The sequence below is a fragment of the Ictalurus furcatus genome, chromosome 25 (assembly GCF_023375685.1).
Source record: "Ictalurus furcatus strain D&B chromosome 25, Billie_1.0, whole genome shotgun sequence".
Classification (NCBI taxonomy): domain Eukaryota; kingdom Metazoa; phylum Chordata; class Actinopteri; order Siluriformes; family Ictaluridae; genus Ictalurus; species Ictalurus furcatus.
The window spans coordinates 13213901-13236713 of NC_071279.1; the positions used below are offsets into that span (position 1 = coordinate 13213901).

Here is a 22813-nt window from a genome sequence, read left to right on the forward strand (position 1 = left end):
ATTATTGGAACCCCACTATTATTACTACTACTACTACTACTAATAATAATAATAATAATAATTTGGTGAAATATCCGCAGGAAAGAATAATAACTCATAGCTTCTTTCTTCCCCTTTAACTGTTTAATTATTATTATTATTATTATTATTATTATTATTATTATTATTATTATTATATGCATTATCTGATTTGTGCAGGTCAACAACCATTTGTCTCTTTTGTACTAAAAGCTGTAACAGATAACAAGCGGATTTTAACATCTCATATTTATGTCCAAAGAAAACAGGTCATAGTCTAAAAAACTGAGAGTAGTTCAAATCTACTATTCTCTAGGGGTGTCAATAACTTATTAATAACAACTAATTAAAAATGTTTATAAGAGAATACCCTAGCGATGGCACCGAACCAAAACAAGTGGATTGGATATCGGAGAAAACACATCGGATATCCGATCCTGTAGGATTGATTTTATTATATAAACACTTTATTATATTCACAGTGTGAGTGATTTTTGTCTGAAAGAGTTTCATTGTTTTTTATTAAGTGCTTCAGTTAAATAAAAAATAAAAAACAAATGTAATGCTTAATAGTTTTTAAAGAAAATAATATTATAAAAGATAATAAAGAAAACAGGTTTTTGTATTGTATTTATTTTGTATAATGATTTTTCTCTTCTGAATTGACTGTATGTATGAGTGTAAGAATAACAGAGTAATGGTCCAGTACTTAACTTGAACCTTTCCCGTTATAAATTGACCCTAAATGTGAAACTGTGAGCAAACTTGAACATTACATTTGGACTTAATTTCTAAGTCTACGGAACAAAAATGATTATATATGTACCTTGTCATGTGCTCTAGAGATCAGCTGTTGTTCCAAGGAGCTAGGAGCATCCTGAGAAGAGATATTGAGATTTCCGTAACAGCTGTATAACCTGAATTTGTTGTGTGCCATGACACAAAGATGGCCGTCGTAGTTAAACCAAGTAAAATAATAATAATGAAAAAAACTGGTGGTTTTGCAATAACAATACAAAGAGGTAATCATTCAAAAAAACAAAAAAACAAAAACAAAAAAACAGTCCAAACAGACTAAACCAAAAGGGCTGGACCAAACAGGTTGAACCAAACAGGCTGGACCAAACAGACTGGACCAAACAGACTGAACCAAACTGGCTGGACCAAACAGGGTGGAAAAAACAGGCTGAACCAAACAAGCTGGACCAAAAAGACTGGACCAAACAGGCTAAACCAAACAGACTGAACCAAACAGGCTGGACCAAACAGACTGAACCAAACAGGCTGGACCAAAAAGACTGGACCAAACAGGCTGGACCAAACAGACTGGACCAAACAGACTGAACTAAACAGACTGAACTAAACAGGCTGGAGCAAACAGACTGAACTAAACAGACTGAACTAAACAGACTGGACCAAACAGACTGAACTAAACAGACTGAACTAAACAGGCTGGAGCAAACAGACTGAACTAAACAGACTGAACTAAACAGGCTGGACCAAACAGACTGAACTAAACAGACTGAACTAAACAGGCTGGACCAAACAGGCTGGACCAAACAGGCTGGACCAAACAGACTGAACCAAACAGACTGGATCAAACCTTTTAATCAAAGGACAATGAGTGTGAATTACTCCAGCTCTGAATGAGCTCATAGTCCAAAGTTAGCCTGAAGGAAAGCAGACATGTGCCATTTAGTAATAAATCTTTGTTACATTTCATTTAATTCAAAACAGCCACAGGGAAGTACGTTGGCTTCACTACCCAAGTCAGTGTAGTGATATTTGTGTAGTGATTATGCATGTTTTAATGGAGTGACGCTTTTCATGAGAGCCACAATGAATTAAATAGATTAAGATAGATTTTAATAGATCTCCTCTAATCTCCTTCACTGATGAGTTCTGGGAATGTAGAATGTAAATGGTTGTGCAAAGCTATATTGCAAGGGCGCTGACTCTATAGTCAAATTAATTTGATGTCTCTTGCTTTGTAGCTGTGTTTACTGGTGATGTGTTCTGCTCCACAGGTTAAGTAAGGAGCTCCAGCAGAAAGACAAGCTCATTGAGTCACTGCGCTCCAAACTTGAGCAGCAGCAGCAGTCCCGTGCAGATATACCCACCAGTACCCACTCCCTATCAGGAGATGCTGACCAGTTGGAGCATTTATCCTGTGTCATGGATGAACAGGGTTCCACCAATGAAGACCTGGACTTGTGCTCAGAACTGGACACAGTCAGTGAGTTTGGGGAAGAGGAAGTAGCTGATGGTACGCTATTCAAACACATACACACACAAAAATAGTGTGTGACAGAACATCGACACAAACACAATATGTACACATATAACACACTCAAAAGTGAGGAAAGTTGGAATTAAGTGTTGGTTTTGGATGCTATGGTGTTGAGGCAGGTAGTGTTGCTACCTCATGGCTTCAGTGTCCCAGGTCTGATCCTGACCTCAGATCATTGTGCTGTAAGTTTTGCATGGGTTTCCTCCTGTATCCTGGAAAAAACAAACAAATATATATATAAAAAAAACTTGCAGTAGGTGAATTGGTGATTCTTCAGTATGAATGTGTGTGTACACGGCACCCCATCTAGGGTGTATTACTGCCTTGCACCCAGTGTTCCTGGGATAGGCTCCAGATTTCCCCTGACTCTGATCAGGATAAAGCCCTTGACAATGATGATGATGATGATGATGAGTAAAGGGTTCCTAAGTCCTCCAGCCCATCCTTCAAATGTTCTTCCAGTTTCAAGGGTGCACTCCAGTGATTCTGGGTCCACGTCTACTGGTTTTAAAATACCAAATGTAACCTTGATATATTTCTACAATTGTCTATAATTTTCCTCCCACTCAGGCTACTTCTGCATTAATTCAATTCAATTCAATTTGATTTCTATAGCGCTTTTAACAATGGACGTTGTTTAAAAGCAGCTTTACAGAAACATATGAACACAGGATACAGATTTTAAGTGTGTGAATTTATCCCTATTGAGCGAGCGGGTGGTGACGGTGGCAAGGAAAAACTCCCTCAGATGATATGAGGAAGAAACCTTGAGAGGAATCAGACTCAGTAGGGAACCCATCCTCATCTGGGTAACAACGGATAGTGTGAAAGTAAAGGAAAGTTCACAAAAATGTAGAGAAAAAGATGCGTTTTGAAATTGATCCAGATTAACGCGGATGTCGCCTCAGTATTGAGCCCTGTGTCAACAACAGATTTCACTTTGGTAACTTTCATGACATAAATCTGGATTTGAATGCTGATAACAGGAAGATTCAGGTTGATCCCAAACAGGAAAATACCTCTGAACTTAAAAATGGTCAAGTGGTAAATGGTCTGCACTTATAACAGTGCTGTCATGCAAGGTGCAAGGTGCCTGCCATTGGGAGCAACTTAGGTCTCAGTGTCTTGCTCAAGGACACGTCAGTATGTGGGATTAGTGGATGACCCACTGAGCCACAGCTGCCCCTTAAAATCTCTCTACATATAAATGTCTTGAGATTGAATGAGGTGACTATCATTTAAAACTCATTTCAGTCTCATATTTTAAGGCAGAAGTGTCTATAATGTCTATTTAAGGCTGTTTGCGCAAAACATTTTGGGAACCGCTGCGGTAGCCTATAGGCCAGGAGAGTCCTGTAAAGGATATCATTCATTTCAGTCAAGATTTCCTGGCTAAATAAAGATTATATGTATAATCCTAAACATGATCACTTTTCCATCTTATCTCACCCTCATCGTCTCCTTTAGACTCTCTTCGGCCTACGCCGTCACGTCCGTATCCATCCAACCCACCGTCCATCACTTCTTCACACAGCCACCAGTCCTCCAGTATGCACTGCACCCCTCACAGGCTCATGGATGGCCAAATACAGACAGGTAGGATATGAGAGAAAGAACAACAGGAGATTCAGTGGAATATTGCAACCTGTTCTCTGGGGAAGTCCGTAGTTTCCACCATAGCAGTGTTTTTCTGTTCTTCTGGGAGGTTGGGATCAGCACATCCTCCTCCTACAGGAGAGAAGTTTGACCTATACGTTCTTGGCCCCCTCCCTTTCCACAGAGCTCAGGTGTGCCCCTCTACCCCAGAGCCCCCAATGTCTCTCTGCTCAGATGGTTTTTCCACCATTTGACCCCCAAACACAACACCCAAGACCCCGTTCTAGAACCACAGGGGGCTTCTCTCTGGCAGAGGTGCACCAGGAGCTGCAGAGGCTACAGAGGCAGTTAGCGAACAGTGAGCATCTGTGTGTTTATGTGTATGTGTGTGTGCGTGTGTGTGTGTGTGTCATTCATTAACATAGACCTGCCTGCCCTATAAGGTTAATGTCACTATCGTTGCACTGAAATGATCTTTTCATAACCTAGCACACCCATGTCTGTCAATCAAACAGCTTCCTGTCTAGCAAATGAACAATTCATAAGTAAACAGGAATGGTGTGTATATCAACTCTTTTATTTACTTCAACAAGTCAGCATGGCGTGTTTGAAATTTTCGTTCATATTTTGCATTGTGTATAACGATTCCATGCTCATAAATGAATTCAGACCAAATTAGGGTCATCTGATTTACCAATGGGGGTCATGAGAGAAACTCCTCTTTTGTTTCATTCATTCATTTTAGTCATTAATATTGGAAATAGGAAAGACAGATTTTGGGTGCTAATATTTTGAAATGTCACTGGGAGTCACATTCAGACAAGCCGCATTTAGACGAATAGGGGTATGTGTTCTTTTTCATTATCCTGACACGCTGAGTTCGCATAGTTTTCAAGTAAGCAACTGGATCAATTTCCCTGATCACATACTTATGCACTATTCTAGACCATCATTGACCACTAACACGAACCGGTTTTCCTTTAACAGTTAGTGTTTACATTTTAAAAGACTCTTACGTCACCTTTAAACCTACCGAAAGGTCTGTTTTGTGTACTGGGTCTTCTGGATTTTCTAGATTAGTAACTACTGTTGAATGTAAGGTCAGACGTTTGGATTTGCGATGCAGATCATGACAACAATCACAACGACGGTGGAAACGTTTTAAGAGGAACAAAGCTCTTTTATAAGGAAGATCCCTTTGGGTTTTATTCACTTACGTCATAGATCTGTTTGTTACTAACATAATAAAATGTTCAAATCTTACAGCAGTCTTACACAGTCCCCTCCAAAACTATTGGAACGGCAAGACCAAAAATCATCCATTTTGCTGTACTGTAGACTGAAGGGTTTGAGATCAAAAGATGGATATGAGAAGAGAGTTTCGAATTTCAGCTTTCATTTCCTTGTATTTATATGTAGACGTGTTAAATGACACAGAACACAACACATTTTGTATCAGACCACACAATTTGTAGGTGAGCAAAAATATTGGAACATGTGACTGACAGGTGTTTCTTGTTTCCCAGGTGTGTCCTGTTTGATTGATTGTTTAAACAGTATATAGCTCTGGATGTCTACTCTTGGTTTTAGCCTTCAATTTCAACTGTGAAGCATTTGTTGTTAAAAAGGATAAACCGACATGAAGATCAGAGAGCTGTCTATGGGTAGTCCGGAATAAAATAATAATTTAGGGTGGTCAATTATGCGCAATTTTTCATGTTACTTACACCCCATGACTAATATGATTAAATGAAATCCTACCGTTGCAAGTCAATAAAGGCTATGATTCACACTTCTGACTGAGTAGAGAAAAGCTCCTGACACACTGCACTGACTAATGATCTCTTACAACTCGCGGTTGTGCCAGTTATTAGACCTGTGGTAGTGTCTTTATAACCATTAATCACGTTTATATATATATATATATATATATATATATATATATATACTTCTGTTAACAATTGCTATTGTCACTTAAAAATGTCCTCATTTCTCCTTTGTTCTCTTCATGCAGGTTTTAGTGGAGCTCAGGTCAAACCCCTGCCAGGTGTTTTCCACCAGACTGACCGCACTGACTTTCACCTTCCATCCCAGCAAGCCTTTCAGCAACCTCCTTTTGCAGGCCTTCATGCTAGCCCGAACATGACATATGGGGCTCAGCAAAAGAGAGAAAGTGCTTATAATGATGTTTCCTCAAGCTCATCGGGTTACCACTCTGGCGCACGTCACACAGGTAAAAGAGACTCTGTGGAAAACCTGTACATTATATCGATACACGAATGTATATACTGTAGATTTGCATTTTTAAAACCGTCCCATAACATGTCAGCATGGCTGTTCTGATCCTTGTTCTTGTTTTCCAATGGCGTGTCACAGGAGCAGACTTGATGGAGGTGCACCTGAGGGAGATTCGCGGTCTCCATCGACGTCTTGAAGATTCCATCCAGACCAACGAACGTCTAAGACAGCAGCTGGCGGAGAGACTAGACTCCAAGATACAAGATGGAGGTCTGAGGATCACTTTAACGATCAACAGTACCTCATACTGTAGTCTGTTTCAGACAAGCAAAGAAATGATAATCAATTTGAATTGGTTTACATTTATATTAATAATATCATGGCTTATCACATTGTTATTAATTAACATTAATACACGATTCATTAACATTTATTACCTATAAGCTGTCTTTGATTACTGGATCTGTAGAGAGTAAGTAACACCATCATTGAGCTATATGTAGATTCGAGGAGTTAATACTGAAATTGCACACCTCAGCACGTAACTACAGACTTACACACAATTCAGACACTTTCTGACTGCTGTAAGATTCTGACCTGCATGAGGTCAGTCAGGAAGCTGGCTATCCAAGAGGAACTGGATGTTCAGTGGTGCTTGAAAGTTTATCAACCCTTTCGAATTTTCTATATATCTGCATAAATATGACCTAAAACATCATCGGAGTTTCACACAAAACCTAAAAGTAGACAAAGGGAACCCAATTAATCAAATGAGACAAAAAATATTGTACAATATTACATATCTGTGAGTTATTTTCTTGATTAGCAGTATTATGTCCAGCTCTACTGGCTGCCAGTCTTTGTATCTATAACATACAACGCTGAAATCACAAATCAAAAATCTATGGAATGTCATTCAGTATTAAAATACATAAATATGACTCTATTCATGAATGAACTCCATCGTAGCTGTAAGGTCCGTGAAACGTTTTTCTCACACTGAGAACAGAGACAATGCACACCTCAGGGACTGAATTTGATTAATTCAGCAACTTTCACAGTTCAGTTATCCAGTAAACTATCCAGTTTCAATCTGAATACAGTTCACGATTTGAAGATATGGAACGCTAAACAGATACAGATACAGATACACATCATGGCATTGTGTTACAGCCCTAGCGCACACGTTAAACAAATTACATAAAAAACAAAAGAAATATGTTCATTGTCTCTCTCCTTGTGGGAACTCTGAAGAGTAGATATAGGTTTACAGTCCCCTCCGAAAGTACTGGAACAGCAAAGCCAATTCTTTTGTTTTCAGGATGTGTTAAACAGAACTTGGAATATGGCACCTTTTGTTTGAACCCCACACATTTTTTTTCAAGTGATCAAAAATATTGGAACATGTGACTGACAGGTGTTTCTTGTTACCCAGGTGTGACCCTGTTAGATTGATTGTTCAAACAATTAATAGCTCTGAACGTCTACTCTTGGTTTTAGCCTTCAATTTCAACTGTGAAGCATTTGTTGTTAAAAAGGATAAACCAACATGAAGATCAGAGAGCTGTCTCTGGGAGAAAAGCAAGCCATTTTGAAGCTGAGAAAAGAGGGAGAATCTGTCAGAGCCATTGAACAAGCATTGGGCATAACCAATACAACAATTCGGAATGTCCTGAAAAAGAAAGAAACCGCTGATGTGTACTAACAACCAAACCAGACCGGAAAACAACAGCAGTTGATGACAGAAACATTGTGAGAGCTGTGAAGAAAACCCCAAAAACAACAGTCGGTGACATCACCATTAACCTCCACAGGACAGGGGTGAAGGTCTCACAATCCACAGTTTGAAGAAGACTAGAAATATAGAGGCCATAAGACAAGATGCAAACCACTCATCAGCAGTAACAATCACCAGGCCTTAACCCAGTTCAGCAGCATTTCACCTCCTGAAGAGGACACTGAAGGGAGAAACCCCCAAAAACAAACAACAACTGAGAAGAAGCTGAAGTACAAGTTTGGAAAAGCATCACAAACAAATAATGCAACAGTTTGGTGATGTCAGTGGCTTGCTAGCTTGATGTAGCTATTGCAAGCAAGGAAAATGCAACCAAATACAGTGTTATTTACTTTAATACTTTAAATGGACCAATACGTTTGCTCACCTAAAAAATGGGTGGTCTGTTGCCAAAGCTGCCATGTTCTAAGGTCTTTAACACATCCAGATGTAAATATCAGGAAATTAAAGCCTTTTATAGATGTATAGATAAATTGATTTTCCACCCGTACTTAAGCTTCACAGAATGTTATGTTTTGGGGTTTTTATGTTTATGACTTATTAGGTGCTCCGACAAACATCTACATACAAGGACTAGACTCCGTCAGTCAGCTATCTAATGAGGTTCGAGTCCTTAAGGAGGAGAATCAGGCTCTCCAGAGTCAGCTCCAGCAGGCGAGCAGAGGTGCAGTACACATCGCACGCAGCAGTTACAGCACATACATCTGACTCATGATTAACACGTCCTGAACACCACAGAAGAGCACTTCTTTGATATTGAATCTTCTTGATCATTTTATTAGCACAAACGCAGAGGCTTGTTTCACGTCGAATTCAATTTTCCCGTTGTGTTTAAGTGCTGCGTCTGCATTTCAGTGACGTTATATCTGACCTGTAGATGTTCTTCTGTTCTTCTGAAGATGGCAGGAAGCAGGCAGAGCAGTTACGGGATGCCGTCTTATTAGAGCACACCAGGCTGAAGCAGGCGGAGCTGGATGCGGAAAAGTGGGCGGGGCAGTTCAGGCAGCTGCAAGCGCAGACGCAAGAGCAAACACAGGTGGTTCTGCAGCTGAAGCAGGACAAACAGATCAGTCAGGAGAATGCTAACAGGTACGGCAGTGTGACGTTGCAGCCATATTAGCACAAGACGCAAGATGGTTTTTTTTTTTGTTCTAGTGATGCAAATGTAAAGCCACTGATGTTGTACTGGGTGTGTGTTGGTGTATTCAGGCTCGAGCACGAAGTGAACGTTCTCCAGCAGCAGCTGAGTGAGAGCAGACGACTCGCACATGCTCTTCGGTGTGATTTGCAGCTGCACCAGAGCTTGCATGGAACCACCCGAAATGACAGTGAAGGTAAACCGTACGAATACACTTCGCTCATTATCTACAACTTGGATCCTGATTGCGCCATTATGTTTGATATGCTTTCACTCTTTCACTCACTGCACTCATTTGAAATATTTTAAATTCATATTATAAGTTTTAAAAGAATATTGTCACTGATTACATGATTTTGATTTTCAAAATAACGGCAGGATATGCTGTCCAGTATAATAATGCTCGCTATGCTATACATTTACTGATGAAATGATTTATTATCAGGCATTATTACTCCATTCAAGTCCTCCAAATATTCACCCATATACCATTATTTGACATTATTCTCAGCATTATATTGAGTAGTTTAACATAGTACAGTCATCTGTAAACGTTCGTTTTCTCTCAGCGCATGCATTGGTTCTCTCAAACTGATCACATGATGAGTAGAAACCTAAAACGCTTTATAACCTGCATATATTCACCTCTCATACACAGCGTCAGTGGTTCCCACTAGCAATGGCTGTTAGCTTACTCCCTGACACTCTATAGGCAGCTAACAGACCCCTGCATTCAACTCATAATCTGGGTGTACAGTAGTACTGCAGTGATTGCTTCATTTGGTCGGCTTTCTAGACTTCATGACTCCATGGGTATGGAGGATGCTGTGACCAGATGATGGTGTTTTTTCCCGTGTATACAGCTTACAAATGCCGCCTCATCGTGTTGGAGGTGTCAAGAGATTTTACACAAAGTTTGCATCTAGCTCTCTTTTCCCATTTGAAATCCTTGTCAATCCAAATATAAACCCTCGGAAAGCTTGCATTTAGTCATCGTGGCCATTCAGTCCACACTCCAACGCAGGTGTTTAGTCATGGCCTACTTTTTGTTTGGGGGGGATGCTGGACTGTGTTGGCAACCGCTGCCTAACAACCAACGTAACAACCAATCACAGCAGACCGTCCCTTCCGAAGATCCAGTCTCGCACTGACCTTTTGGCTGCACCGGCTGCCTGCTCCAAACACCATGAAAAACACTCGTATGATCAATTTAATTTTAGAGATTCCCCATTTTATATTTTAAACAACAGAATAGGGGCAATAGTCTGGAAACACAAATCATTTTCCATACTCTGTTTTCTTTTTTCCATACTTACTAGTGACTTTTTAACCAAGGCGTAATGCCACAGTAATGTACAGATACAGCGGGAGCGTTCACAGCTCCAGGGTCCCCCTGTTTGATCCTGAGCTCGGCTTACTGTCTGTATGAGCTTATCCATGTGGGTTTCCTCCAGGTTCTCCAGTTTCCCTCCATGCATGTAGGTGGATCAGCTGTGTTAAATTGCCCCTAGGTGTAAACGTGCATTTGCATGGTGCTCTGCGATCGCCTGGTGTCCCGTCCCAGTGTTCCCGGCTTAATCTCCAGATGCAAGAACATGAATGAATGAATCAATGTATGAATGAGAGGAAACAGGACGTTTATTATGGTATTCCCAAAAATCATACTCAACGGCAGGGCGAGATGACATTCAGACCAGATCATGTCAAATAATTAGCTTGTGATTTTCAGTTAGCGTTTGTGTACAGCATGTGTACGGTATTGTTTTGATTGTTATAGACTCGCCTCGCTGTCCTCCTGTTCGGGACACAGGACTCTTAAATCCAGCCTTGCCCGTCTCTGCTCAGCTTCAGTCCTCTGTTACCGGTGAGTGGTTAGCGCTTTCATCATGAAAGATATACCATATAAAGCACCAAATCTTAATTATCCTGAACTTTCTGGAGTTCGGCTGCATATAGACCTGTCAAATCCTGAATCATAATATTTTAAAGACACAGTATTTACAGTAAACGAAAGCTGATTCTGATAAGGACGTGAGAATATGTTGAGGGAAGTACTGAGTGTTATCTTTCGTACCAAACCCCTGTACAGGATGTCACAAGGGTGAAGTCCCAGATGGCTCGTTCGCCTGCAGGACAGGGCGTCATGTTGTGGGCCACTGGGACGACTTCAGCACCCTGCAGCAGCAGCTTCTGGAGGGCAAAGTGCTCATCTCCAAGATGGAGGCGGCACTGCAGTCCAGCATGGAGATCAACCTGCATGAGGTCAGTCAGAAAGCTGGCTATCCAAGAGGAACTGGATGTTCAGTGGTGTTTGAAAGTTTTTGAACCCTTTCGAATTTTCTATATATCTGCATAACCTAAAACATCATCAGAGTTTCACACAAGTTCTAAAAGGAGACAAAGGGAACCCAATTAATCAAATGAGACGAAAAATATTAGACAATATTACATATCTGTGAGTGGTAAAAGTGTGTGAACCCTCTAGGATTGGCAGTTTAATGTGAAGGTGAAATTCAAATAGAGTCAGGTGTTTTCAGTCATTGGGACGACAATCAGGTGTGAGTGAGCACCGTGTTTTATTCATTTTCCTCAATAAATAAATGACCGAGTATAATATTCTTGTTTAAACTCGTTTGTTTAATTGGGTTCTCTTTATCTACTTTTCAGACCTGTGTGAAAACCTGATGATGTTTTAGGTCATTTTTATGGAGAAATATAGAAAATTCGAAAGGGTTCACAAACTTTCAATCACCACTGTATACTTGGGTGGTGCGGCACAGTGGCACTACGCAGATTTGTTGCCTCACAGCTCCAGGAGCTTCAGGGCTGTTGAACTCTTGAATCGGTCACAGTCAGTACGTTTACATGGACAACAATAATCGGATATTAAGACGATACTCTGATTAAGAAACTAGCATGTAAACAGCAATTATTGATGACCTTAATCCGATTAAAGTCATACTCGAAGTAAACACAAATGGAATTAAGACATATGGAGTATTCCTGTTTTAGTCGCATTACTGAAGTGCATTACAGACATGTACACACCTTAATTAACATCGTGTGGGAGTTTTCACCGCATTTTGCTACAGGACACGATCACACACGCCAGTGCTCACCCGTTTGACGACAAACAAGAGAGCATGGCTGCATCCCAAACCGCGTACTTACCTACTATATAGTAGGCGAGATACAGTAAGTATGCGTTTTCGGACGCAGCCCATGGCTTGTCATTATGTACAAAATAAAAATATGTACTTGGGTAGTTTCATCAAGTCAGGCTTTGGTTTCCATTTTTCCGGTCTGGAAATGATCTGGTGGAATAGAGCTGATCAGTTCTGCTTCTTTTCCTTACACTATGTGCTGTAGGTTCAACAGAAGTAGTGAGATGTTTTTCTCTGAAATGACAAACTGCTCCTTTAATGTTTGTTCAAGTTGTTCCTGCTGTTCTCTGTTTAGGGCTGTGTAAAGAACCTGCTGACCAGCACCAAGACCTTAAAGCAGATTCTGGAGGAGGCAGGTTCTGTCCTCAAAATGTTCTGGAGGGCTGCTCTCCCTTGCGCTGAGACCACAACACCACAGCTTCAAAAGGTTAGAAGGCAGGAAGTCAACAGAGAGCAGGGCTGAGACACCACACACACCTGACACAGTGTGGCCTTTAGTGCAAGACTGCATCTCATGATCCTCTGTGCACAATCTATGCACTGGAGACAGTGTGTGTGTGTGTGTGTGTGTGTGTATTTTATGTATTTACTGTGTATGTGTGTGTGTGTGTGTGTGTGCATTTTATGTATTTATTGTGTGTGTGTGTGTGTGTGTGTGTGTGTGCGCGCATTTTATGTATTTACTGTGTGTGTGTGTGTGTGTGTGTAGGAGCAGAGTTTGAGAGAAGAAGTTGTCTCTCTGAGGCACAAAGTTGCTGAACAGGAACAGACTCTAAGAGATACGTTTGAGAGCCTGAGAAACTCCAACCACACCACAGACAGCATGGAGCACTTCATCGTCAGCCAGCGTAAGCCATGACCACACCCCCTTTTTCTTTATATGTTCACTGAAGAGAAATTTGTTACTAATGTTGCATGTACTACAGTGTTCGAGTGACTTCTCAGCCCTGGTTCTTTGTCATAAAGCCCTATTCAGTAGAATCACTTTGTCTCTTCTCAGTGTCTAGGACACGAGACGTGTTGAGAAAAGCTCGCACAAACCTTGAGGTGAGTCCAATCTGTCGCACCTTCACTGTAGCTGGCACACAGTCACAACCTCTCACATCACAAGCAGAGCCAAAAATGTCAAAAAATGCCGGTTACTATGTAATTGTCAGGACCCACTGGTGTGATGAATGATGTTTTCACTCATCAGACCAGCCCAATGCGTGATGAAGAATAATGCCTTTATTTGCTATATATACTTTACAGTACAGTGAAATTTATTTTCTTTGCAAATCTTTGCATAGCTTGTTACGAAGTTGGGGATACCGTGATATGGCAGCCCTGGAGCAAGGGCCCAACAATAACAGCTTGAACCCCTGACCTTACTTCTAATCAGTAACCCAGAACCTTAACCACTGAGCCACCACTGTTCCAAAAGTAGAAAATTGCACCAAAAAAGTAGAAGAGTGTCCTGGTGGTAACCCCGTTCCTTCATGGGCAGGATCCAAAGGACCCTTTAGTTGTGGTGGGGGAAGGTGCTGTTTGAAGCCCAACTCTAAACACTTTGTTGAAGGTCTCAGCACGTTTGTGATAGTTGTTCACGAGTCCCTTGTTTGTCCTGAGCAGTTAAACTGTACACTGTTCTTCAGAAAAATCCTCCAGGTCCTGCACATTCTCTGCTTTTCCAGCATCTTCTGCATATTTGATCCCTTTCCAACAGTGTCTATATGATGCTGAGATCCATCTTTTCACTCTGAGGATGACTGAGGGACTCGTACACGACTATTACAAAAGGTGCAAACATTCACTGATGCTCAAGAAGGCAACACGATACATTAAGATTCGGGGGGGGTGTAAACTTTTGAACAGGATTGTCAGTGTAAATTTATTATTTTGTCTTCAGGGAAACATGTAAGTAGCTTCTGAAGGGCGGTACTAAATGTGCACTTTGCTTCTCTAGAACTCAGTTAAAAATCTTGTATAGTATTGTTCTCCGCTTGCTACAGTACATCGCTTGGCTCATAGTTCCTCATTTGCAAGATAAAAGCGATAAAAGGGATAAAAGCGTCTGCTGAATGAATAAATGTCAATGTAAATGAAAGAAAAAAAAGATCTGTAAACAAAATAATAACAATTTACAATTCTGTACATCCACAACTGTAAATGCACGGCTCGAAAATTTCATCATCATTAAAGGAACAAAAGGAGACACCTACGGCCTATGTCCTGTCTCTTTCTTCAAGTCTTTCAACTCTGTGTTCTTCCACTCCTGTGTCTCTCTTTCTCCGTTTGAGTACTTCCAGAAGAACGAGCTCAGGATCAACTCTTTAGGCTGCTCCTTTTCTTCTCCCTCTCCCCAGTCTTCCTCCTTCAGTCCTTCCCGGGTCGCTAGAGGTACGCCCCGGACCTGTTTGTCCTTTGGGAGTGTGCATGTGTGTCTGCGTGTTGGTCGCACCTTCACACCATTCCAAACCAGTCGTAACATAATTTGGCTACTGTTTGAAAGTCTTGGCTTGTAAATTGTTGTTACGAGTAGAGCAGTAACGTTGTCTATAAATTAGTACAGAATGTACTAATGATCTGTTTAACCATCACTACGTTGCATGTGTTAGCGATTAGTTAGCTGTAAATACGCTACTCTTCTAACACATATCTTCTGGTCTTAGGTGAAGTCTCAAACACCGGATGCAGCTCCTGTCCCGGACCGATTACCGTGACCGCACCGTGCCATGACCCACACGCACGTGTCTCATGGGTAGAAGGGCGCTTTAGCATGCAGCGCCCTCTACAGGTGTTCTCTGGCAGCGCACGATCGACACTCCGCGCCGCTGCACCCATCGCATGCTGAGCGAGCTCACAGCCTGCAAAGCTTCCAGATTTCAAGCTTTAGAAATGTCATAGGTTGTTGGTGCTCAGGTATCAGCAGCAGGTTCTGTGGCTTTTGCTGTAGTTTAGATCTCAGGGCGTTTGATGTATTGGTGCCTTTTCTTAAAGTCGTAAGCATTAGCAAGAAACAAGTGGTCTTATGAAAGGCTGCTGGCTTAGACTTTGGTGATGGAGGATGAAAATGGTACATAGCTGCATTTGATTATTTAAAATAATAATAATAATTATATATATATATATATATATATATATATATATATATATATATATATATATATATATATATACACCAATGATGCTATTTTCTCCTAACCTTCCTGTATATTCTACTGTTAATTATGCATACAATGCCTTTAGATAGAGCACTGCTTACCAAACTGGTTCTCTTTCCTTCCAGACAGTCCACATCTTCTTGATGATTGTTGTTGGTATACTGGGGGAAAATAAAGTGCTCTTGGGGGTGGGGCTGGAAAACCCTGAGTTAGCCAAGGCCTTTGAACTGTGGATTAAGATTTGTGTAGGTTTAAGAGAAACCAGCAATACCATATATTGTGTGTGTGTATGTTAAAAGAATAATACTGATAATAACGTTAACTATGAAAAAGACCGACAGTGCAATGCTATGTACAACTTACAAAGAGCAAGAACGGTGATGATGCTGCTCACTTTTGAACACTGTAACTGTAAAAGAAAAAAAAACCTAAATAAGGAATTCTGCTGTTACTTCACAGATTTAGATCTGTGTTACTGCCGAGGCTTGAGCCTCGCATTTCTGTCTCCTTGTTATGTTTAACTGGATTATGCAAAGTTTAAGCCTTCATATTGATCCATTTTATGGTCAGTATTGGAAAGTAATGGTCATTTTAATATTTGGTCCAAAAGCAGTATCATTTTTACTACCCAAATTCCAAAAAAGTTGGGACAGTATGGACAATACAAAAAAAAAAGGTTCAAATTCAGTTCAACCTGTACTATAATGAAAACACATTATTAAGACATTATTTAATGTTTTACTTTGTGAATGCTGGCTTTTGGACCTGACGCTGATAACAGCTTGGATGGTCCTTTTCCATTTTGGCCCGTTGAACACGACGGCTGTTTTGTCAAAAAAACTATTTGAAATGTCGACTCGTCGGACCGCAAAACACGATTCCACCATGCTACTGTCCATCTCAGATGAGACCGAGCCCAGAGAAGTGGGCGGTACTTCTGGACAGTGTTGATGTATGACTCCTGCTCTGAATATTAAAGCCTTAACTTGCATCTGTGGATGCAGTGGCGAATGGTGTTGACTGACAAAGGTTTACAAAAGTATTCCCGAGCCCATGTCAGGATATCCATTACAGACTCATGACGGTTTTTAAGACAGTGATGTCTGAGGGATCGGAGATCACGCGCATTCAGAAATGGTTTTCGGCCTTGCCCTTTACGCACCGAGATTTGTCCGGATTCCTTGAATCTTTTAATTATATTGTGCACTGTAGAAGGTGAAATGCCCAAAATCCTACCGATTTGTCTTTGGGGAATGTTGTTCTCAGAGTGTTGGATTATTCGCCGACTGATCTGTTGGCAGATTGGCGAGCCTCGACCCATCCTTGCTCTTGAAGGACTAGGCCTTTTTTAGAGGCGACTTATATACTATGATTAGATGATTACCTCACCTGTTTCATATCACCTCCTTATTTCAACTCGTCACATCGCTATTAGTCCTAAATTGCCCCTGTCCCAACTTTTTTTGGAACGTGTTGCATGCATCAATTTCAAAATCAGCGTGAAAAACTGTGCAGTTGATCAGGTCAAACATCAAATACCTCGTCTTTATATGTTTTTTGTTTAAATACAAGTCAAAGTACATTTACAAATCACTGCTCTTTGTTTTTATTAGCGTTTTCCATACTGTCCCAACTTTTTCCGAATTGGGGTTGTATATTACTAATTGTTGTGTTACTGGATATTTCTTAATGATGGACCATTTTTTTTCTTTGTTTTTATTAGATTTTTTTGTTACCCAATGCCTGTAAATTCTATGCAACAGAAAACAAATGTAATTGTAAAAACACGTGTCAACTACTTGCCCTGAGGTAACACAATCATTGAGAGAAACTGTCAATCATCGGTTGCTATACTGTTGAATGCAAGGACGGGCTACACTTCTCCTGCTGTTCGATATCTCATTAAGCGTACAATCGACTTCAGCTTCAACACGCACTGCACAACCATGTGCCATGTACCATATACTGTATTTACCGGAAGGCTGAATTTCAACATCCTTCCTGTTTGGCATACTGTACAGTACACAGACCTGGATCAATAGTGTTTACTACTGCACTTTACATCAAATTACCACTTTCACCCAAGAGTCAGTTCAGTCACACGCTCTTGTGGAATTATTATGCTGAGTCATGCCAATTAATCACAAACACTAGACTTCCTTTTTGATATCAACCTATTATGAACGTTTATAAAGCTGTGTACATTTTTGAACTCTAAGAAACCTAAACAGCAGAAAAATGATCACCCCCAGAAGACTCATCAGCTATCGGGCAAAATACAAGCAATAGTAAATACTATAGTAAATAGGAAGCAATAGAGTGACTGGATGTCATTATTGATGTAGGAAAGAAGAGATCTGTGTGTGTGTGTGTGTGTGTGTGTGTGTGTGCCAGCCATCACTGGGATTTATTGTCTATGCAAGCGTTCTTTACAGAAACGGATGTGTGTATGTGCTAAGAGTTGTTTGAATAATAAAAAGAGAAAGATTCCAATAAGCTGCCCGTCATCTCCTCATCGAATGCGCAGCACCTGATAAATCAGTTAAACGACTTACTTTACATTTACACCGTTAAGAGTAAATGGTAGACTGAATGGTTGAGACAAAACTCTCAACACTTTCTAAATTCTAGATCGCAATTTCAGTGAAACGTTAAATGATAGCACTTTTGTTTCACGATTTTATTTGTCTGCCTTTCTCTAATAAAGCTCGCATCTGCATTTGCTTCCGTCCTTAACCTCCGTCACGTGATTTACGTGGCAGCTGAACTTTACCGTATTAGTCTAATATTACATTAACATTAAAATCTTGATAAGAGATTAAAATGTTTACCGATACTTAATTATAGAACACAAACAGATCTTTTCCTGCAAGTCAGTCCTGTCACACAAAACATTATGATATAAAGATGTATTATTTGAGAAAATATTGATGAAGGAATCTTTTTAACTGTGTCGATGAAAGTGGGGACATGTATCCACCATTACGTGTGTGTAAAATCTCCTATGTAAAGTTAGTTTATATATATGAGTATATATGAGTGTCTATGTATATTATATATATAGAGAGAGTGCTTGGCGTTTATTCTGTGCTTTCCATCCACTATATTTGACCAGAAAGTTGCTAATATATTTCATAGAATTTAGAATACCATGTCAGATACAATCAGGGACATGTGACCAATAAGAAAAAAAACTCATTAGGAAACTATTCTAACATATACAAATTTGTCTGTGATGGGCCTGACAATTTAGGTGTGAAATGCATATAGCAATGTGTTTTATTCACGCAAAAAATCATGCTGAGATGGCATGATGTGTTTCGCATAGTTTAACATGTCTTCCATGTGACTCAATGTTCAGATTCAAGAATTCAGGGGGGTTTTTTTCCCCTCAAGATTTTTAGAAGTGGAATTGAATACTTTCTTCAGACAAGTAAGGAAATATGTGATTATTATTATTATTATTATTATTATTATTATTACTATTACTATTATTACAGCTGTGCTTTCACTAATGACATCACAGATCGTCATAGAGCTCTACACATTCTCTCTGATCTCTACAGGGAGAATTCCTTTGGTGTTTAATTATCATCCCACTAATATAACAGTGATGGAAATTATACTTAAAACTTAAAACAAAATCCTCCAGGATGATCCTCACAGACAGCTTCCCATTTTAAGGAACCTCCATTCATCTCCTACAGCAGGGGTTCACAAACATGGGGCTGCTTTGTTTCCATCAAATATATTTACAATTAAAACATTATTTTATGTTCTGTAATGTTACTGGCTATTTTCTAGCTTAATGTTATTGTTACTTTTGACCAGTAGGTGACACAGGCAAAAAATTTGTTGCATAGCCTCAGGTTATGGTCATAAAGACATACCAAGTTTTGTTTCAGTGCACAAAGTCATTGCTGAGATACAGCCTCACTTCCTGTTTGGTGGCATTGCTGTCAGATTCGTTGGCCCATTATGGACAAACTGTTTGGAGTAATCAAACTTCTTTTAATAACTTTTGTGAGGCTTGGTCTGAAGATGATGTCTGTCAGATTTGGTGATGATAGGACAAAATTTGTGGGAGGAGTACTGAAAGAAATGTTTTTGATAAAATCCAAGATGGCAGAAAATATAATTAGTTAGAAATTGGTGTCATAGTGTGCTAGGGACCCAGGGAATACAGGGATGGCAGCTGTTTCAATTTTGGACACATGGTTCAAAAGTTATGACCACAAACATACTTCCAAATTAGGCCATAATTTGACCCGATGGTGGCGCTAGAGTGTTGGCAGCACTTGGCCCAAATTTGCTAAGAATATTCCTTAGACCTTCCCCAATCAGTGTGCCAAATTTCACAACTTTTTACCAGATAGGTTCTATGGGCTGCCATAGACACCCTCACCAGAAGAAGAAGAAGAAGAAGAATATAAGGATTATTTTTAATACTTTGATGCAAATCCTTTGCACTCAGTGACTGCATGAAATCGGGAACCCATGGACATCACCAAATGCTGAGTTTCCTCACTTGAGATGCTTTGCCAGGCCTTTCTGCAGCCGACCTTTTATCTTCTTAACTTGTCAGGAAATAAAGAGGAAACAGGCCACACCTGGCCATGAAACTGCTTATCGGCATTTGTCCAATTACTTTTGAGCCTTTGAAAATGGAGGGACTCTGTAAAAAAATATCTGTAATTCCTAAATGGTTAATGAAGTATTTTTGCTAATATGAAAGCTGAACATCTACACTTCAATCACATCTCAACTGCTTCATTTCAAATCCATTGTGGTGATGCAGTCACTGCAAGCGAGGGATATCCTTTTTAACAACAAATGCCGTCTTCACAGATAAGACCCAGGGCTCAGACCAAGAGTACACATTCAGAACTATTCACTGTTTATACAATCAATCTAACAGGGCACACCTGGGCAACAAGAAACATCTCCCAGTCACATGTTCCAATATTTTTGATCACATGAGAAATGTGTGGGTTCAAGCAAAACGTGCCATGTAAGTTGTTTAACACATCTAGATTTAAATATCAGGAAATGAAAGCTGAAATTATTATCTATCGTCTCATATTCATCTCTTGATCTCAAACATAAATGTCTTCAAATATCTACATTTTTTTAACACAAAAAATTGGCCTTTCCGTTCCACTATTTTTAAATCTAAACTACAGTTTAGATTTGGAACATTTATGCCCATTTTCAGCCAAGAATGTCAACAACGCTTTTGTGCTCAATTCACATTTGTTCCCTACTCTCAGAGCAAAGGAGCAGGTCATCTATGTAACTTATGACAGTGCTGCCCCCTGGTGGCTGAAATGATGAAAGTTGGAGAATCACAGAAACCCTGCAGCATAATGCACCACTGACAGTGTTTGCCCTTAAATTTCACAAATCAATAACAAGAAAAAATTTGAATTTGGAGGTATATTTGACAAAATATTAGAAGGATTTGGAACAATTTGAGCTGACGGATGTACAGCACAATTTACTCCCCTTAAGTCTTGCACGAGATGGCAGCAAGAGTTCGACTTTCTGATCGCAAGAAGTGGGCCGTTCAGCAGACTAGCTTTGCAGGGGACAATTGCACCTCTTTCAATCACAGAAGTGAAACACTTCACTGTTCTCTTACTCCCAGGCCCGCTGTGCATCAGGTGGTAGAGCGGGTTGTCCACTAATCACAGGGTTGTCATCCAATCCTTGCTCCGCTTCCAGAATAAGAGGATATCGAGCTCTAAATGCTCAAAAGGATGACTTTGGATGTACATCAAATGGTTTAGCATTCCTCATACACCCAATTTTCAGTCACACAGTGATTTAGCTCATAAAGACTCAGGAATGGCCTTATGTAAAGGATGCTCTTCTGCGTTCTGTTCTGAGCTCACATCGTTTTCTTCATTTGATCTAGCTGAATGCCTAGTTCTCACAACAGTGAAAGATGAAAGAAAGGAATGCAATAGACTTGCTTTGAGACCGAAAAAAAGCTTTTTTTTTTTTTTTGCTTGTTTAGTTTTAAGTGAAACAGTGAAACCATATTGTTTGTGTGTGTTTCATTATCAGAATAATGCTCATAAATAAACACTGACGTGTTATAATTTAACTATGAAAAGGACAGATGGTGCATTGCTATTATATACAACGTACAAAGAGCAAGAACACTGATGCTGGTGCTCACTTTTGAACACCGTAACTCTGAAAAAGGAAAAAAAAATAAACTAAATAAGGAATTCTGCTGTTATTCCACAGATTTAGATCTGTATTAATGCCATATAGGCTTTGACCCTCGCATTTCTGTCCCCTTGTGTATAACTGGATTATGCAACGCTATAAGCGTCCACATTTGTTTTATGGTCAGTATTGGAAAAACAAAAATCCTTTTAATATTCGTTCCAAAAGCAGTACCATTTTTATATTACTAACACTGCTTATTCGATACGTCTTATTGATGGACCATTTTTTTTCTTTGTTTTTATTAGATTTTTTTGTTACCCAATGCCTGTAAATTCTATGCAACAGAAAACAAATGTAATTGTAAAAACACGTGTCAACTACTTGCCCTGAGGTAACACAATCATTGAGAGAAACTGTCAATCATCGGTTGCTATACTGTTGAATGCAAGGACGGGCTACACTTCTCCTGCTGTTCGATATCTCATTAAGCGTACAATCGACTTCAGCTTCAACACGCACTGCACAACCATGTGCCATGTACCATGTACTGTATTTACCGGAAGGCTGAATTTCAACATCCTTCCTGTTTGGCATACTGTACAGTACACAGACCTGGATCAATAGTGTTTACTACTGCACTTTACATCAAATTACCACTTTCACCCAAGAGTCAGTTCAGTCACACGCTCTTGTGGAATTATTATGCTGAGTCATGCCAATTAATCACAAACACTAGACTTCCTTTTTGATATCAACCTATTATAAACATTTATAAAGCTGTGTACATTTTTGAACTCTAAGAAACCTAAACAGCAGAAAAATGATCACCCCCAGAAGACTCATCAGCTATCGGGCAAAATACAAGCAATAGTAAATAGTAAGAAATAGAGAGACATGGCCCACAGATCAACTGTGCTTTGGAAGTAGAAGCTGACTGAATGTCATTATTGATGTAGGAAAGATGAGATCTGTGTGTGTGTGTGTGTGTGTGTGTGTGCGCCAGCCATCACTGGGATTTATTGTCTATGCAAGCGTTCTTTACAGAAACGGATGTGTGTATGTGCTAAGAGTTGTTTGAATAATAAAAAGAGGAAGATTCCAATGAGCTGCCCGTCATCTCCTCATCGAATGAGCAACACCTGATAAATCAGTTAAACGACTTACTTTACATTTACACCGTTAAGAGTAAATGGTAGACTGCACCGCAAAACTCTCAACACTTTCTAAATTCTAGATCGCAATTTCAGTGAA

At 39.9% G+C, this 22813-nt stretch overlaps 1 protein-coding gene across 9 annotated transcripts in view; it reads left to right on the top strand.

Moving 5' to 3' along the window:
* Positions 1-15335, top strand: part of pde4dip (phosphodiesterase 4D interacting protein) — an 80025-nt gene extending 64690 nt beyond the window's left edge. For 6 of the 9 annotated variants that reach the window (XM_053614808.1, XM_053614806.1, XM_053614802.1 and 3 more), the window contains 15 exons: positions 2046-2284; positions 3776-3904; positions 4089-4262; positions 5919-6137; positions 6281-6412; positions 8482-8601; positions 8837-9026; positions 9147-9271; positions 10853-10939; positions 11165-11337; positions 12535-12666; positions 12949-13087; positions 13240-13286; positions 14528-14618; positions 14891-15335. In XM_053614808.1, coding sequence (XP_053470783.1) covers positions 2046-2284; positions 3776-3904; positions 4089-4262; positions 5919-6137; positions 6281-6412; positions 8482-8601; positions 8837-9026; positions 9147-9271; positions 10853-10939; positions 11165-11337; positions 12535-12666; positions 12949-13087; positions 13240-13286; positions 14528-14618; positions 14891-15072 — 2179 coding nt within the window. In that variant the 3' untranslated portion in view covers positions 15073-15335. The remainder of the gene's footprint in view (positions 1-2045; positions 2285-3775; positions 3905-4088; positions 4263-5918; positions 6138-6280; positions 6413-8481; positions 8602-8836; positions 9027-9146; positions 9272-10852; positions 10940-11164; positions 11338-12534; positions 12667-12948; positions 13088-13239; positions 13287-14527; positions 14619-14890) is intronic. The other 3 variants (XM_053614804.1, XM_053614805.1, XM_053614807.1) reach the window with 3 other exon arrangements.
* Positions 15336-22813: the final 7478 nt, after the last annotated feature.